Below are 18497 nucleotides of genomic sequence, written 5' to 3' on the forward strand. Positions count from 1 at the left end.
TGAGAATAATATAGTAGGTCACTCGAATACGTGTTACTCTTAAAAATATATCCGTGGTCCATATCCGTTGTTCGCTGTGTCATCCCAAACTCTCTGTTCACACGATCCTAGTTGCCGAAGGGTGACTATACTTCCAGGTGTACTGAAATAAGTAAATGTCACAGTATGGGGATTGTTTGTTGATTCTTGCATAATTGATTTTCAAACCTCGTGCACGAATTCTGTTCCTATCCTGTTGCTGTATTTGGATCAATCTCGCGTATTTGAATATGACAATATAGATTTTACACTACATATTTTTCTTCGAAACTCATTGCTGTTCGGTTCCTCTAATAGCATTTGCATAAGAGAATCGTGTTTCGAATTTATTGGTAATTGGCATGGAATCACGAAAGCATATATCTTGGCTAGAATTTGCATATAGTGATCGGGCGGCTTAACGTCTCAAGTTGCATGTCTTGACGTAAAAAACTAAAATACTTGCCCAATACGTGACCCTTTAGCGTCCGGTGTGTGAAAAAAAAGAGTATCCGTCCTCGGTTAGAATTTACCTATAAGATTAAGTGCCTTAAAAGTTGTTATGATTACTATGTTTTGATGTAAAAAACACTCCCAAAACGTGACCTTTAGGCGGACAGCGAGGGAAGGGTCGGAAAACCCAGATCTGCAGGGGCATACTACAAGAATAAGATTTTACTATTGTTAGTAATATATAAGTAACTATATGACCTATGCTATTTTTGTGAGGACTACATGAGCCTATTTACATATAGTGATCCTATTTGCTTACTGCAGTCCTGGCCCTGCATTTACAGGTTTTCAACATGCAGCTAGTTCACATTTCATGCTTCGATTTTCGTTGATAAATTGTCCCAACTTCAATCAGCTAATAGTTGACCATATGCAATTAGCGGTTTGCTGTAAATTCGTAAATTTAACGCTTTTAGTTCTTCAAAAACTGATAGTGATAGTGATATAAACACATGCATGCAGAGGATTGTGATGCATGTCTGCAGTGTCATTTAGCAAAGAGGTGCATCTAATTAAGTATCACTTAAAAGATCACTGGAAATTTTTTCAAAATTTCATACTATGGAAATATGTGCTATGCCCATACTGTTTCCATACTATATCCATAGTATATGGAAATAGCATTTTAAATTACTGTATGGATGTCATAAACTTCCATACTATTTCATACTTGCATCCATACTATATTTCCATAATATGGAGTTTGAAAAAAAATTTCAAGTGGATTAACACACAGAATGTTGTTATTATATGCAAATGTTTGTTTAAACGAGGTCTTTTTGACTTTTTTCAGTTTAACCGCGATACCGAGTTTTTAAGGGGGTGTTCACATTCGCCTGCCTGCCATGCAGGCTAGTTCACATGAGCCCGATAACACATGAGTAATATAGTTCACATGAGCCTCGGTAACCGGGCTCATGTGAACAGCCCCTAACAAACAAAAATCTTTTGATACAATGTACCGAATAGTGAGGTCTCGACTCGGACTCTAAAAGCCCCATTTACACTACACTCGATTTATTGGCACGGCACGGCTAAAATGGTTACCCGTGCCCACTTCATCCGGCCTTTGTTTTGGTAGCCTGAGCACTAGTAAAATTGGGCACGGGTACCCATTTTAGCCGTGCCTGCTGATAAATTGACCGTCACTGCATGGTAGAGAGCAGGCGTAAAGAATTCTTTGTGTCGCAATTCTGTCCAAAAAAAGCCAAACAATGCGTAGATATGGCACAACATTCCCGACTGTCTGCGCGTAATGTCAAAAACTTAATTGATGTGTATAAATGTGATCGCTTTCATAGTTTCATTCATGTTTTGATTATTCATCTTCGTTCATTCGTTTTAATAACACGTCTTTAAAAAGGGTTGGCTCGATTTCAATAAGCTAAGGGGCGTATATATATAATGGATTAATTTTCTCTATATACTTACAATACATGCATGCACCTATCGCTTTAATGTAAAAGTCTTTTGAAACGATCAATTGAGGCTATATATAACCATAGTAGCCCAGAAATCTTTTTGTACTCAGTCTTCGACTGCATTGTTTACGCGCGCGGTCAGCTTCTACTGTCTGTACTAATTACTGCATTATATATTGATAAGGTTGGCAACTTAATTTCCTAGCCAACGCGTACCTTGGGAGAAATAGTAAAAAAACTTTGGAACTACGCAGCAAAGAACACAAAAAATTACATAGAGGTAAATTAAGATACCTTTAAAAACTTCTAAAAGCCAATGAAATAATGCATATATTGCTATATATTAAGTAATTTTCATCAGTGACTGTACATTTCGTGCACATGAGAGGGACTCATGAATTAAGGCATGCATTGGTGCCGTACAAGAATATTGTATATATTGTATATATTGAGAATTAAATTTTATATATTAAGAATATTGTACATGTGCGAGAACAATCTTATGTATTTACTTGCATGTATATTTACATGTATTAGATCTCTTTTCTTTTTCATCTGAGCTGTTTCATCTTCAGCTGTTAATATAGCTATTAATCCATTTCAAGAGTTGTTCTCCAGATGCTTCCTTGCCTAGCTTATACTAACAAGGAAGAATTGTCAGGCGAGCATTAAAGAGTTAAGCGAATTTCCTTCACTATAGTTATTTTTTTTTTACTTTATACCAAAAATTTATCTTATTTGCAAAATATATATGCCACGTTAATTTGTCGTGTAGATTCCGAATGTGACGTCAAAAGGGTCTGAATTATGAGCTTCGCGTAATTCTGTCACAATCTGCTCCTGTTGACACCCGGCAGCCCTGTACTGTAGCCATATATGTAGTCATAATCTGCTCCAGTAGCTGGCATGCAGCCAAGCGTTCCAACAGAAACAAAGGGTAATTTTCCTCATTTATTTCCCCTAGCTATATATATGTCTCCATGGCTACCTTTTTTCTATATACATGCATGCAGATATCATTTAAATGTGTGGCCTGTGGGCTTTCCAGTTGGTTTATATGGATTCGCGGTAATGTATCACTGCCGCATTTTGTTGTCCACCTATCGATTCTTTTAAAAAATCTTAGTTCAGCATGCCTAGTGCCTTCAGGTTAGGCGAAATTATCTGACGATACAAAAATGTTAGTATCATCACTATCATCTGATATAAACCCAAGCTGGGAGATTTTAGACACTCGGTTATGTCATTGATCATGCATATATAAAACGAGACACAACAGTATAGAGCTGTTACTTTTCTTGCTTTGGACTGCACCTTTATGAAGAGCTCACAGGCACACATGCATGCAATGATTCATACACAAAACTACCATATATAGACCGTACTATCAAAAGCGCTAGCTAAGAAAACTATTACAAGAAGTTATTTTACGCTCTTCCACACCTTTTTAATGTATTATATATACAGGGTGAGTAAAAAAAACTGACACCTTTGAAATTCAAGTTAGCTGCGAACTTATGGCTGGAATATGACAATTCCCATGTACAATCAACAAAAACGATTTGATAAAACTGTTCTTTTGTATTTTAACTCCCAATGGGAACAAACTTTATGCTTTTATTAGGTTAATTAATATGATATGCTTCGTATACCTATATGAAATATTTTAAGCAACTTCTGCCACGTTACAGCCGCTATGCGACTAATTTGAATTTCAAAGGTGTCAGGTTTTTTTTACTCACCCTGTATATATAATACATTCTTAATGACGTCTTTAACGGATGAGTAAACGTAGGTTGAATGTTTTGGGCTGACCAAGATTGAAATACTTTTGAAAACAGCGAATTGTGCGATAGGTAACTATTATAATATATATAATATGCAATATAACCAGGGAGCAGTGTGGCAGCGTCTTCAAACAACTCAGCATCAAATGTGGTATAAGGCAGTTGTTGTACCACATTTGATGCTAAACTATATATAATAGTATAATATACCTGTCGATTTTTCAAATATAGTTTATTTACAATTTTCGCTCTTCGGATTTGCAAACTGGCTTGGCTTAGGCGCAAGTTAACCGTGCGAATTTCACGAAATTTACTAGTCAGGTTCACATAGTTCATATTTTTTGCTTGATATTGTACGACAGGTGTACGACAGGTGCACGAGCACCTGTATAAAAGGCCAATATGAAACATTTATTGATGTGCAATGGATATCCTGGCCCTTTTAATCTAGCTGTATATCAAGTTTATTGATGACCTGAGGTCTCCCTCTTTCGGCATAAATGTTGAATAAGGATAATGAAACGATCTTGCATGATAACGCACGAAACGCTCCCTACCCTAAACAATAGAAGTGATTAAGCTTTTCGTGGCGATGTGCAAGTGGGTTGAAAGATACTTATATAACTGGAGGCGGGAAAAACTAATGTAATGAATTAGCTCGCCCATGCAGGGCTGCCAAGAAGTGGTGATAAAGTGGCCAAAATGGTTTCCATTCATGCAGCATAACTATGGCTCAAATTGATATGATTTTGGCAACAATTCAGCCTATGCATGCATGTACAGTGAAATATTAAAGACCGATCTACGCGAGCGATTAATCGTAGGCTATATATACGATCTTATCCTGACGCATGAAAACGATTGCTGACGCCACTCTTTCTGTTCATAAGTTTATAACGAAGTTTAAAATAGGACACATTTACACGCATATATTCGAATACACACGCCAGAATAAGAATTGTATACGACTAATCGCATCGTGTATATAGGCCGAGTTAAGAAAGTCAAATGCAACATAAAGTTGCCATAATCTGTGTCTGAACATATAATCATCCGTATGAGATGCATGGAAACGATTCCCCGGCTGTTGACATGCACAGCATGAAGCGACATCGATCCTGTGTAGTACAAATGTTCTTAAAACCCAAAATATAAAATGGTTTTAGGCAAATCGAACTGAGAACTACCTAAAATCAACTCTATGCGTGAACGTCCCCACAGCAGCAGTACCGAACAATTATTTCTATATACTTTTGTCAGTGTATCGGCCAGTTGCATGGGTGTTCTGTGTTATCATGCAATATACATTTTGATTCGTTTGAAAGAAAAAGATCAGGGACCGGTTGTATCAAACCCGTTTGGCTTAAACAGTGGATAAGTAAAAATTAAATAACACTCTTACATCTCTCTTGAATGAGTCAACTTGAATATTATGCACTGAATATGTAGTTGTAAACAGTATCTTTGGGTTAAAAACATTTAGTTTGCTTGTTGAATAAAACGATAGACTTGCTTTCTATTTTGAACTTAACCACCGTTTAAGCTAAACGGGCTTGATACAACCTGCCCCAGGGGGTTGTATCAAGCCCGTTTAGCTTAAACGGTGGTTAAGTTCAAAATAGAAAGCAAGCCTATCGTTTTATTCAACAAGCAAACTAAATGTTTTTAGCCTTAACACAACGATACTGTTTACAACTACATATTCAATGCATATTGTTATATAGGTGTTGTGTATTTTAAATGTGATTGGGTCATTCGTAGTCACATGACGTAAAATAAATGCAAAGGGAAAGAAGTGAAAAATTGTTGCCCGCTTCTTGTCATAACAAAGTAAATTGGGTTTTTTTAAATGAAATTGTTGTGTATATAACATATGTTTTTGTTCCTATATAACAAAACACTTAATGTACACTATACCTCGGGAACTGATAGTGAGTTTTGTTTTAACTCGAGTCTCAATGTTTCCCTTTCTCAGACTCCTGGAAAAACAAAGCTCACTATTTCCCTCAGGAGCATACATTAAGTGTATAATATTCAAGTTGACTCATGCAAGAGAGATGTAAGAGTGTTATTTAAGCTTAACGCGGCTTGATATACAACCGACCGCAGGGCAGGTTTCTTCCCTCCTATAACACAGCACGCACAATACCCTTCGGATATTTTGGTGTAGTAGTTTCAATTTTGGGCTGGTTTGTTTTCTTGTTCGGTTTTATTTATAATTCAGCGACACAGGGCACCCAGGAGTAAAGCCGATCACATGTGACGCATATAATTTATTGAAAATCACGATGCGTAAAGGGCGATTTTCCTGCTTCGAATGCAGTTTTTTGTTACCTATAAGTTAAAATAACTCTCATTAGCTTATAAATTTTGGAAGCAATATTGTTGCATATAGGCGATATAGCTTTATCTTTAGGCTATAAATGCCATAATAAGAGCGAGAACGATTATTTATCTGGTGTAAAAAAGGTCCTCTGCATGATGTCCATGATGACTTAAATCTCCTTTTTTAGTCAACGCGAAGTAATCTCCCTCACCAGATAGTCAGATATCATAGTTATTGCGCTGCTTGGTTTATAGATATCGTCTCACGGTCAGTTTTATCAGATAAACCATGCAGTATATTATTATATATTAGACGGCCGGTGATGCATATGTTACTAGTGTTACATGCCGAAATACTGTGGCTAAAATCGTGCTAAATATTGCTTGTTCTTAATTTTTTTATTTTATTTCTGCATGTGCCGAACACGTGAAAGGCAATGGTTAATCATGTCACTCCAGGCCTGAATGTGCATGCATGAAGCAGCTGTACGTTTAATGCGTTCATGATATTAGCATCTAGATTTGACCGCTATTCCATTGGCTAGATGACAAGTTTGACGCATTGATCGTTAATGAGTGTGGTCATTTGGGTACAGCATGCATATATATAAGTCAGGCGTTTGCTGACGACCTAGAATGCAGCATACATAACAGATTGATCGATCACACCGGAGTGTTATAGCCACAGCTTGTGCTATATATATCATTTTACATATTCGTTTTACTTTTGTTTTGTAATAACTCTCGGCATAATTCTACGAAAAAGGTATATTAATATATTTTATATCTGATAACTTCTATGTTTTATGGTTTTGTCTGCATATCTTTTTTAAAAAAGGCAAAATTTGACGAAAAAGGTATATTAATATTTTCTATATGTAATAACTTCTATATAATATGTTTTATGGTTTTGTCTTCATATCTTTTTTCATTATCTTATTTTGAAGTAGTAGTCCCCATACAAATTTGCATAGTCTGGTATAATCTGTGTCAGTGTATGCATGTAAACACCTGCAAGAGAGAAATATCTGTGAATTCAAAATACATGCACCGTTCCCTCTTAAATCAACTCAGTTTTGAACTAGGAAAATCCAAAGTCCTGGGCGATTCATGCCGCTCTGGTCAGCATTGAAAATTCGGTTGGATTGAAAATGTTTTAGATGCGAAATGTTCCATATATATATACACATGCAGCTCAATAAAAGTTAAGCCGTGCACAGTTTGAAAAATTTGTAGTTGTCACTTTTTGTAATTGATAAATTAGTATTAGCGAGAAAAATAACGTTAACACTTTTACATACCGGGTGTGCCCATAAAAGTATACCCTCTATTGAAATAATATATATATTTCGTTGTGAACCTGTATAGTTATACTTTTGGCAATTTATAATAGCTTCACAAGCAATATACGAAGATATCGAATCGCAAAGAAAAGTATAGTTATATAAAGAAAAAAAAACCTTTACGTATTTTTGTTATTAGTTTCTCATTTTCGCCGTGTTATGTTATTTGGCCGATCGGGAAGTTACGTGAACTTATGATTATTTTGCCATACACTTGATTAAATTCCCATGCAGAAATGTCCACAACCCACAGTAAATACAAAAGATCTTATTTTAATGGAGGGTACCTTTTTGGTACAACCGCAGTATAGTCAATATAGACAAATACGTTTTAATAAAATATATCAACGCAATATCGACTGCATAAAAGTGTAATCCAGCTTCAGCATGTAAATTAGGCAAATCACCGGTTCGGTCGTTTGGACAAAAATCCTGGTGCAATGCACAATGTTTCTCACCCCTTAGAATTACGTAAGTGAAAAAAAATTTAAATCAAATTATATGCATGCTTGCTTAATTTGTTTGCGCACATCGCTTTCAATAGCCTGCGAGGTGTATCGGACAGACGGTCATGTCATGCAGGCAAACGAACAAAAAATGCTGAAACGCTTACCCTTTTTAATGTCCGTCTTCCTGGCAGGTTACTCTTTTACCATTTCTCTCTATCACACAGTTGTAAGGGGAAAATTATTTCCACCATGCATTTTGGATCGAAATAATATATTTGCTTGTTTTTCGCCATTGGATACGAGGAAGGTTCTAGCTTTAAAACCTATATAATCTATCTTAATTGATGTGTAGGATATTGCACCTGGCCATATAGACAACAATTTGCGCCAAATGACGTGCTGACCTTAGATTGCATTTTCTACACCCGGCTGTATAACATCGAAACGTTTCGAAAATAATTCTGTTCTAATTTATGCGTTTTTACAAGATTTTCTTCCGCTGGGGAAAGCAAGGCCGAAAGGATATTTTTTCAGATTTTCAAGTGGTTTTCCACTAGGTAGGATTTTTCGATCGAAGGAAATTTTAGCTTAATTTTCCTTTTCAATTGTGGGAAGTAGATCGTAGCGGATTCCATTGAGCGGTCACAACTTTAATTAGGCTCAAAGCCAGCGGTGAAAACACGCAATTCTGACCAACATTTTATCACCGTCGTATTTGCTCATTTTTACTCCATTTGGCACTGAAAATGTGTCATTTCAGACTTAAAAGATTGCTCTTTCCGAATGTTAAACTGTCGCTCACGATCATAGGCTGAGTAGTTCATGAATAAAAGTGTGTTGAAGTTGGATTACCTTTTTTATACACCCTGTGTACTGTACAATGTACATGATTTTATACATGTTAATGATTAGTCGAACATCAGAGATGACTGACGGCTGTTTCGGATCTTTCCAAAAATATGAATTTAATTTTGGTTTTCCGCGATAGCGATTTTTCAGGATAGTCGAGGGAAACGTGCATTATTAGTTGGTGTTATAGTGCCAAGGCTGGTATTACCCTTCCCATCTTATCCTACTTAGGTCATCATGGAAATAGCCAACATTTCATCAAACGCCAGTGGTGTGACGCGTCGTCAGAGGCGATCAACGAGGTCCCTGGACTTTGCCATGCCATATACAGTCGCCAGCGGGTCCTTCTCATTCGTAGGAGGTGTGAGCAATCTTTTTGTGATGTTCATCCTTTTGAAATATGTTGGTCTCAAGCAGAACATGTTCATTTACATGTTCAGTTTATTCTTGTCTGATCTCATATATAACTGTATAGTTCAACCTCAAGTTTGTTACTATCAGTTTCCATCAACAGTTATCACCATCTTTGGCATGTTTTATATTCATGCTGCCCAACTAGTGTGTATCCTCACGGGTACTGCTAGTTTATTCTTCGCTACACTAGATAAGTACATCTTAATTAAGTATCCCTACTTTTACGCCAGCAATATAACAAAAAGTATAACCAGCGCGGTGGTGTTCGGTATATGGCTGGTGTGTATCAGCATCGGGATTGTAAGGTTCCATAACATCGTGATCGTGAGAGATGGTTATTTGGCTCTAATTGCGACACTATTCGTCCTCACAATCCTGGTACAACTCATGATATACATCATCGCACGAAATCAAGACCAAAGGATACAACAATTGAATCGATCCTTGGAACACAACCACCCACGTGATGATGATGCCGGGCGGAATGTCGCACAATCACGTACAAGTCATAACTCGAACAAAGCTGCCAAAACTATTGGTTTATTACTTGCAGTGTATGTAGTATCCTGGCTACCCGTCAATGTATACCGTTTACAATACCGTTGGCTTGGAGGCGACCACGCTGTCTATCACAAATGGATTAAAATCATTAATCTGTTAATTCAACTTCATTCGTGCCTCAATCCCTGGTTGTTCGTGGCGCGCTCCAAAGATATGAAGCTGGGCATAGCTAAGTTTCTGCCAAATCTGGGAATTTGTTTGGCCAGTGGGCAACCTAGTAGCTCCGCCAACAACGTGATTGCCAGTTACATACGTAACGATAACTCTGTTCGAGTCGACGGAAAGTTGAATGGACATGAAAATAATGCTTCTGGTGATGATGATTCTAAAAAGGTGCAGAAGCTAAAGAAGGTGGATGAAACTTACTCAAACAATACAAGCAATTCCAGCGGAGTTTCAAGTGGAAGTATTGATGATAGGAATGATAGGAACGAAGAAGTTAAAAACGTGGATGAAATTGGCGAAAAGAGAATCAATTGTGCAAGCAATCTTAACGGGCATAAAGATAGGAACATCAAGGAACAAACTGTCAACTGTTCTGCACAGAGTCAGTCTGAGCCAATCAAAAGCCAAGATGTAACCAAGTTCAAATTGGGAAAGGAAAACTTGCTGATGGATAAGGATGAAATTGAAGAGAACACAGGAAGTCCTGGAGGAAATGAAGGAAACGAGATAAAAGATGTGAGAGGTGCTACTTGTGGAGAGAAATAAACTGATAACGCTTGAAGAAACGCTTCTTCCACCTCTTGAAAATTTCATGATAAATTGTGAACAGTTAACTTGCATTTTATAATTTTTGAAACTTGATTCGAAGACTTTAACACAGCGTATAACTTAATTAAATATTGAAAGGATTTAAAAACATTAGAACAGACTTTTTTTGTTTTAACCATTGGCTTCATTACATATTCTTTCTTTGTGTGAATTGTGTGTAGAGTGGGGCATAAGACGTCTAAAAATACTTTGATTGTTTCATATATATTTAGTGCGCTTTCCTTTTAGTGCGCTTTCCTTTATACGGTTAAAACGGCCAGACCGGTCCTGTTGTATTTCGGTACAGACAGATCACTGCCACTGGTATTTCGAGTGTTTCAAGAACCTTGCATTCAAGTATATATCGTTATTTATATTTGTTTAGCACGGAAAATGCAGTTTCACTGCAATATTCTTAACGAAATACTCTGTTTCAATTCAATTCAAAATATGACCGGTCTGACCATTTTGACCGTTAGATTCAACAAACCTTTCATGCAATCGTAAAATGAACATTGCCATGATTGACGCATCATATAAATTTTTATATGAAATTGAAGACCACGGGGGCGGACAAGGAGGTTTTGGTTTTAGCCCCTGTATTTTTGGCAATGAAAGCAAAGCCCTGTGTGATTGATCATAGATAATGGATTATATAGTGCTAAAAATGAAATAGGAATAAAATACATGTTATTTGATATAGTGTCGAGTTTATAGTAATTACCTGGTGATAACATAACTCGTAAGGTTGCTTTATTGGTATTTGAAATACATATTTAAAATAAAGTTTTGTCCACAAAAACGATGTCATCACATAGTAATATTGTGAATTAAGTTCCTTGGAAAATATATTTGTCCTTAACTGTCGGCACTTTGAGTTAACTTGAATAAATAACCATGAAAACAGCAGGCCCAGGTCGTCTCACTTATGACATGTCATACACTGGATAACAGATGTCAACCTCGTTCCCAGGGTCTTTACGACAAGAAGAGGAAAGGCCCTGGGATCGGCCATTCAAAATACCCACATTTCTATTTCGGAATAACTACAAAATATTCCGCCAATTACACATAAATTAGGAAAATCCATTTAACCAATCAAAAGTCAGATGTAGCAACTGTACCTATGAAAATGGTACCTATCAAAATAAAGCTAGAAGAAACGAGCTCCTGAAAGATGCACCCTATGTGGAGGTGTCATTATCATCCGACAGGACTTTCTAAAGATCCACAGCCTAATACAAGTTGATATACTTGCTATCGCCTGTTTTCCATGACGGTATTTTCACTCTAAGAGCTTGATTTTTATTGTTTCACCATAGATCTTTCCACTGACTAAGAAATAACTTTCTCTTAGATCAGTAATGAAAAAAATTCAATGTCACACTCAATGGGTGTGAGTATGAGTGAGCCTTTTGAATACAGGCGTATATTCCGTGTATTATCAGCTCATCGACTGGAACAATAGCAATTTAGCATTCCACTTATAGTTATGATACATTGATGTACACTAACATGAATGAAAGCGAGGTAATAATTCCATGTTCAATAAATCCTAAATACACAAATTGAATTCGAGAGGTTAGGTTAGGATTAAATTTAAGATTAGTGTTAATCCTTATCAACTCTAAACCCAATGTAATATCTAATCCTTACCCTAATCTCATATCAAGGATCAATTTAGTGTATTTAGGCATGGAAAGTAATCAACTTGGCGCACATATACCATTGATTATTTTTGAAAATTATAATTGATTTGTTGCCGCTATTTTTTGTATTTTTATATTATATTATATCACTATATTATATGACTAATGTAGCATCAAGTTCTTGAAAATTTTACTTGACTTGAGAAAAACAAATACATATTGAAACTCTTAACAGAGTCACGGATGAAGAATGTGCAAACACCAACTTGCAACAACCGCCGACACACAACAGACTATCAATATCAAACTTTAAATTAATAAATGCGACTTCTCCACAAAACAACTAAATAAGTAATAACAAAATTATGTGAAAATGTAGGTAGAAAATATAATACATTTGCCACTTTTATAAGATCGTCGCATCGTTCTGGCCATAATAGTCAATTTTTAATTATGAAGCTTTATATCTTGGATTGTAACTCAGTGCCAAGTTCTCCGAAATATAGGTCAACCAAGCTGAGATGGTTTAAAATATTTCTCACACCAAAATTATGGGAGACCAACTCGAAATTCTGAATGTCTTCAATTTCCTTGGATTTTAACACCATGTCGTAGATATCTTTGAGGAGATTCCTATAAATTGTGAAAGCATGCCATTCATGAGAAAAGAAACCTTCTGAACGGTATTTACTTGAGAAGCCGTAAGCATTACTGTCTGTACAGTTTACGGACTATGATAAAGCAACAAGTTTACACAAGCTTTATCCTTTTGTCTGGCTGGCGGTCTGCCTGCCTGCCTGCCAGCATAATTTATGCAGCCCTATTATCTTAGCTCATAAATTTCGTACCTGGCTTTTTCAACATCCTGGATTTTTGTCTTGAGTTGCATCTTTTGTTCAATCAGTTTGAGCACGTCGTCAGTATCTCCTGAGACACGATTAGCTGCTTTCTGAGCCAATGAACGAAGAGGAAAATACTGCATGTTAATTTCATGTATCCCATCAGCCAATCTTGTCGCTTCTCGTTGGCAAAGTGGGGTAAGTAGGGATGATATTACTTTCTTCTTTGGTGGTTCGTGAGAGCCAAAGATAAAACGTTTTCTTTTTTGGCCTTGTTTATCAAGTTCAATGATTTCCGAATTTCCAGTTTCTTTTGAATTAGTAGGGTTAATTATTGCAACCCCTTCGTTTGTGCTGTTGTTGGAAGAAATTTCAAGGGGGTGTAATCTAACATCAGTTGGATCGCAGGTAGTTGATGGCGAGCCCTCATTGGTCGTAACACCATTAGCGCAAGCTTCCGGCGTATGTGGAATTACTTGTTTTGCAGGATTAAGTGATACAACTTCCCTCATGCTTCTCCTGTCCTCTGGTGATCCCAAGAAGTGTGGAGGAACCTGTGATGGAATAAAGCCAACATAATCTCCCCTGAGGGTTTCATTGTTTTCATCAATTTCCTGCTGGAACGTCCGCGCGTTTGGTAGAGGAATTTGATAGGTAGCATGTTGTTTATAGTTCCCAGTGGCATTGGTAGTGTAATATGGTGGATATGGGGGGTTCATCGGTGGGACTCTTGGTAGGGATGTTTGGGGTACGGTTGGATGTCGCGGTATTGAGGCTGCAGTGAATGGTTTTGGAACTGTATGTGTAGGTACCATATGATAAGGCTGGGCCTTTGTAGGCGACGTAGGGCAAGGTAGGGCAGCAGAGGGTGGCATACTGTAAGGTATGGTCATAGGGGATGATTTAGTGTGGGGTAGGGTTGGCTCCGGATGGGTTAGGGTCGTTGCGGATAACTTAGGATAGGCTAGGGTTGTTGCGGGTGGCTTTGAGTACGGTAAAGTTGTTGAAAATGGTTTGGCGTAAGGTAGGGTTGATGGATCTCGAACCATAGGATAGGCGTTGTATGGAGTGTGCGAATCTGCAGCATTTATTTTTTGGCTGTGTGTTTGAGTGTCATTGAAATGAACGGTGACGACTTGCGGCAATACTCTTGGCATATTTCTGGTGGGTTCACTTGCAGCAGTTTCTTTTCCATTCTCGGTATTCATGTTTTCATATTGATTGTCGTCAACTGACTTACGGTCAATGTTGGCTTGAAGTCGTTTTTTAAGTTCGTTTCTTAAATTTCTATCTGTCTGTTCCATATTTGTCTTGTTTAAGCCATCATAGCATTCTGATTCTTTTGTCATTTCAATATTCACTAAATGTGGCTTTTTTGTATCATCTAGCTTATCTTTGCGTGTTTCCACGATGAAAAATTCCTCGGAACAAACAGATTGATTGTCGTCAGAATCTTCATTTGGTGATTGATAATGGGAGTCGGAATCCGGGGAGCCTTCATCTGAGGGGACTGGGGGAAGTAGTGACGTCATTGTTGGAAGTGGGGACGAATGAGAGCTCGAACGGTTGCCATGTGATTTCTTATTAGCGAATAAGCAGTCTGTACTTTCATCTTCGGCTTTGATTGATATTGTTTTGAGGGTTGTAATGCCGGGTGATGTCGGAATTTTATTCACCTCATTTTCATTGATGATATTACTTTTAGGTTTCGTAAGTTCCAGTTTTGGAATTGCTGTTTCTCTGTTTTGCTCGAGAGATTGTTGGCTTGATGATAACGACTCCTAAAACAAGATAATTTTGTGTAAAATGAAAGAAATTATAGTGATAAATACGGTTTTCGCGTTACTTGTTAAGACCCATTTACACTATGCGATTTGTCGTATACGATTCGTACCCTGGCGTATGTGAATGTATGAACACACGTACAAATCTGACACCTTAAATTCTAAACTGAACAAAACTGAATAAAGATTGTTAGTGGCAAAGGCACTATTTTGCATTCCTCAGAATGATAATTGCATACAACTTATCGTGTAGTTTAAATAGGCCTTTAGTCTGTTGTGCAGACAAAGAGGTAAAAACCCCGATATCAGTCATCGACTTGAGATTGCTTCATCATTACGATTTTTCGCCTCATTGAAAACTAACTCTTCAGAACTAACCATATACACGCTACCATGCATGTTAGCTAGGAGAAATATGCGGTTACTTGCTGCACTTTAATTATACACATCAGTGACTTATCGTTAACCGTAACATCGTATTCTACTATATAGAGATTTTGTACAACAATGCTACATTGACAATGTTTGAAAATTTTCAAGTGAAAGTGTGTATTATGACCATGCACTACGTCGCTACCAACATATTCCTGAATGTCCACCACAGGTACGTGCATGAGAGAGCGTTTGAATCTTGAAATTTTAAAATATTATCTCAATAATCTCACCCAATTAGTTGACTTATTTTCCACCTCATTCATATCACCATCCATATTTTCAAGTTCTGTCAACTCCGATCCCCTGTTGTATCTTCTTGGCTGCTTTGCCTTTCTTGATCGCGTTCTCTCGGGCTGCACGGGAAGGCTGTTGAGCTCCTTCAACTCCTGACTTTTCTTCGGATTACAAGACTTCACTCGCAGCTTCAAGCAGTGCGTAGCATCATCTACGACAATCTTAGAGACATAATGACTCGTGTTCTCTTGATCGCCAAAATCAATATCCTTTCCTTTTGTTTTACTCTTGTTATTTTTACTCTTACGCTTCTTGCGTGTGCCATGGCTATTTCTATGACTATGTGTCTTTGTCTGTGTTGGTAGCAGATTCACTCTGTAATGAGGCTGCCTCAGCACCGGGTGTTCTCTTGCTGCATTGATATAGCATAACAAAACTTGCTTCTCTTTTTCCACGATTTTCGTGTAATAACGTAGCTCTAAACAAACGGTTCATGCGGGTTTAGTTTAGTTATTGCATGCATGCGAATGCATTTTGCTGACTAACTCGTATTAATATAGCTTCCAATGAAGCGTCACAAGCTAGACAACAGTTACGCGGTCAAGGCCGGTTTTAATACGTTCGTTTTGATAGATGGAAATGAGCGAATGCCCTTATTCGAACAATTTGTAACCCAGCTGTTATTCGCAGTAAGAGAACATCGCATGCAATATTACAGAAAAATTGCAAGAAACAAGAAAATCGAAGTAAATATACACATTTATTTGTCTCCCCGCTAAGCATTTGACTGTTATATATATACTGCACGAGACAATTTCGAAGAATAAAGGTAACATCAATTTATTTAATATATTTAAGTTCAAATTCATATATATGATCTTCATCAAGATGACTTTTCCTCCGGAATTCGGTTCGTTTCTTAGTTTTTTTTCAAACTGTCGGCGGGATGTCGTTCCCACGCTAATAAAAACCAGAGTAAAATCTATGACCATGTACTTAACTGACGACATGCTGCTGAATGTCAGTAACCGCGTTTTCTAAAATAATAGTTTTCATTGCCATACATCTACTAAACAGTTATTATTACATAGACATTTTTCTATAGAATAAGCACTGTATAAATTTCGACCACACGCAGTCTTGAACACAACTATATGCATCGCAAAATGTAGTTATGCAGACATGTTTCGCCATTAAATTCAATGCGTTCCTTACTATATATATATATAATTATACTTGAACTTGAGAAATAGCATATAGAGTAAATTTCCGACGTTTTCAGCTGTACAAACGACTTCAACTTTTTACCATGCAAGGCTACTAATGTGTCAGTATAGCTGTCTAGTAAGCATGTTAATCATAGATATAGGGTTATATTCCACTCTGCATTATTTTGTTTGAGCTACATTTTTTAGGAATGATAAAACTTAAATAAAGATTTTATCTTTTATAGGGCAATTTTCATGCATGGCGGTAAACCTGTGCTGTTTGCTCTTTGTAATGTGTAGGGAGCAGTCAATAGGACAAGCAAGCATCACGCTCGGAGAGCATATTTTCCGCGTTGTACATTTTTCACTTATAAGTTCGTCTATTCGCATTTTCCTTCTTGCTCAAAAGTGTTATTATCGATTTCAGTTTAAAGCACTGAGTTCATACCAACCACAGTTTTGTTTTCTCCTGGCGCTGGGTTTGTCGTTTGGCATGAACACGCATATAGCTTCAGCCGTCTTATAGTAAAACGGGGGGAAGTCAATATAGGTTATGTTTATTTCTTCATGAAATACCGCACGTTTTTCACTACTGAATAAGAACTTTGACCATTCCAGAGTCAAAATTGTGCTGTACCAATATACATACCAGACATATCCTTCTTGATATTGTACTGGTACAGCCCTAATATAAATTACATGATGTTAACCTTCACACAATTCTTAATCCTACCTTCTTTTGAAAGTCGCTTAGTCTGAACACCTGTGCTCTTACTGCTCTCACATTGAATACCGAGACTTCGTGTTTCGTTCATTTCACGTGAACTTCCTCAACTTAGCCTCAATTTGCTATGACGACATAAGATCTTCACTACATTTAAGTGACGGTTAATACGTCCGCCTATACCAGAATTTCTTCCCAAAATCTCACTTTCTCACCGTAGTATTGTTGTCTTCAAGCTGGAAATAACCTTAAGAGACAAATTACGTACAGTTTGTGTGTTAACATTCCCAAAATCAGTGATGTTTGGAAGAATTTGAGATGTTGATGGGAGGTGACGATGCCATTGTTGATCTAAACACTTAAAGCTTTATTATTCAAAGCTTAACTTTGGTTGCTTGTTTGGTGAGCATTGTGGTAGTTAACATGAAATATCACTGACCGTGTACTCACCTGGATGTTCAGAGTCTGTATGTATGGTATAAATGAAATTTTTGTGCGTTTCTACTTTGATAACGTGGATAGTGTAGAACAGAGCGGTAGTGAAATCTGTTCTGCACTAGTGAACAAGCAACATGGCATAATTATGTAAAATATTGTGTCATGCTTTGATCTTGCATAACAACTGAATATTCTTTGCATTTTGATTGACTGGCTCAGTCACACTTCATAGATTTTCAATAGCCACAAATCCCTTTTACTCGCCAAACACACAATAACATTGCGTGGAGTTTCACACTGTAATTATCTTTTAACCTTTTCTTTAAATTTGTTTCAATAAGTTTTGCCAAACAGCATTTAGTGGCGATAGTGCTCAGCTTCGGAAATATTCACGCTCACAGAAACATTGAAACTGAAGTAAACGTTCTGTGTTTGATATTATAATTATTGTTAACATCATTTCTCACTCGGATAGACACTGGTTAATCTGGCCATCTGCATGTCTACTGTCTAATAAAACTCGCCCATACATTTTAAATGAATTTTTCTCATCGGTATGGCTAAGGCCGTGTTACAGACACTGTTATACCCTGAACAGCAAAAGCAACAGACTGTAATCACGTTAGTGTTTCTGTACATTGACGCAGCTATGAAAATAGTCAGAATATTTTATGTCATATATGGCTAAGTTAGTTTCATTATCAAATGAATATCACGCAGTTTCATTATTAAGAAAATTAGTGAAATCTAATC

At 37.1% G+C, this 18497-nt stretch overlaps 2 protein-coding genes across 3 annotated transcripts; one reads left to right on the forward strand and one right to left on the reverse strand.

Moving 5' to 3' along the window:
* Positions 1 to 8876: 8876 nt before the first annotated feature.
* LOC114530996 lies at positions 8877 to 11204 on the forward strand. Its single transcript, XM_028552625.1, has 2 exons — positions 8877 to 9066; positions 9350 to 11204. The coding sequence occupies exon 2, from the start codon at positions 9507 to 9509 to the stop codon at positions 10389 to 10391; it is 885 nt and encodes a 294-aa protein (XP_028408426.1). The 5' UTR covers positions 8877 to 9066; positions 9350 to 9506; the 3' UTR covers positions 10392 to 11204.
* A 996-nt stretch (positions 11205 to 12200) lies between these two features.
* Positions 12201 to 17869, reverse strand: LOC114530978. 2 transcript variants are annotated; one of them, XM_028552603.1, is made up of 5 exons: positions 17757 to 17869; positions 17316 to 17553; positions 15371 to 15852; positions 12931 to 14702; positions 12201 to 12715 (listed from the first exon to the last, which is right to left on the reverse strand). In XM_028552603.1, exons 2-5 carry the CDS (start codon positions 17395 to 17397, stop codon positions 12544 to 12546), a joined length of 2508 nt encoding a protein of 835 aa, XP_028408404.1. In that variant the 5' UTR covers positions 17398 to 17553; positions 17757 to 17869; the 3' UTR covers positions 12201 to 12543. The 2 variants fall into 2 exon arrangements, with proteins under 2 accessions (XP_028408404.1, XP_028408405.1); XM_028552604.1 differs by lacking the exon at positions 17757 to 17869 and having other exon boundaries at positions 17316 to 17731.
* Between the last annotated feature and the right edge of the window lie 628 nt (positions 17870 to 18497).

This window comes from Dendronephthya gigantea, unplaced genomic scaffold (genome assembly GCF_004324835.1).
Source record: "Dendronephthya gigantea isolate DGI-Jeju-01 unplaced genomic scaffold, DenGig_1.0 000067F, whole genome shotgun sequence".
Classification (NCBI taxonomy): domain Eukaryota; kingdom Metazoa; phylum Cnidaria; class Anthozoa; order Malacalcyonacea; family Nephtheidae; genus Dendronephthya; species Dendronephthya gigantea.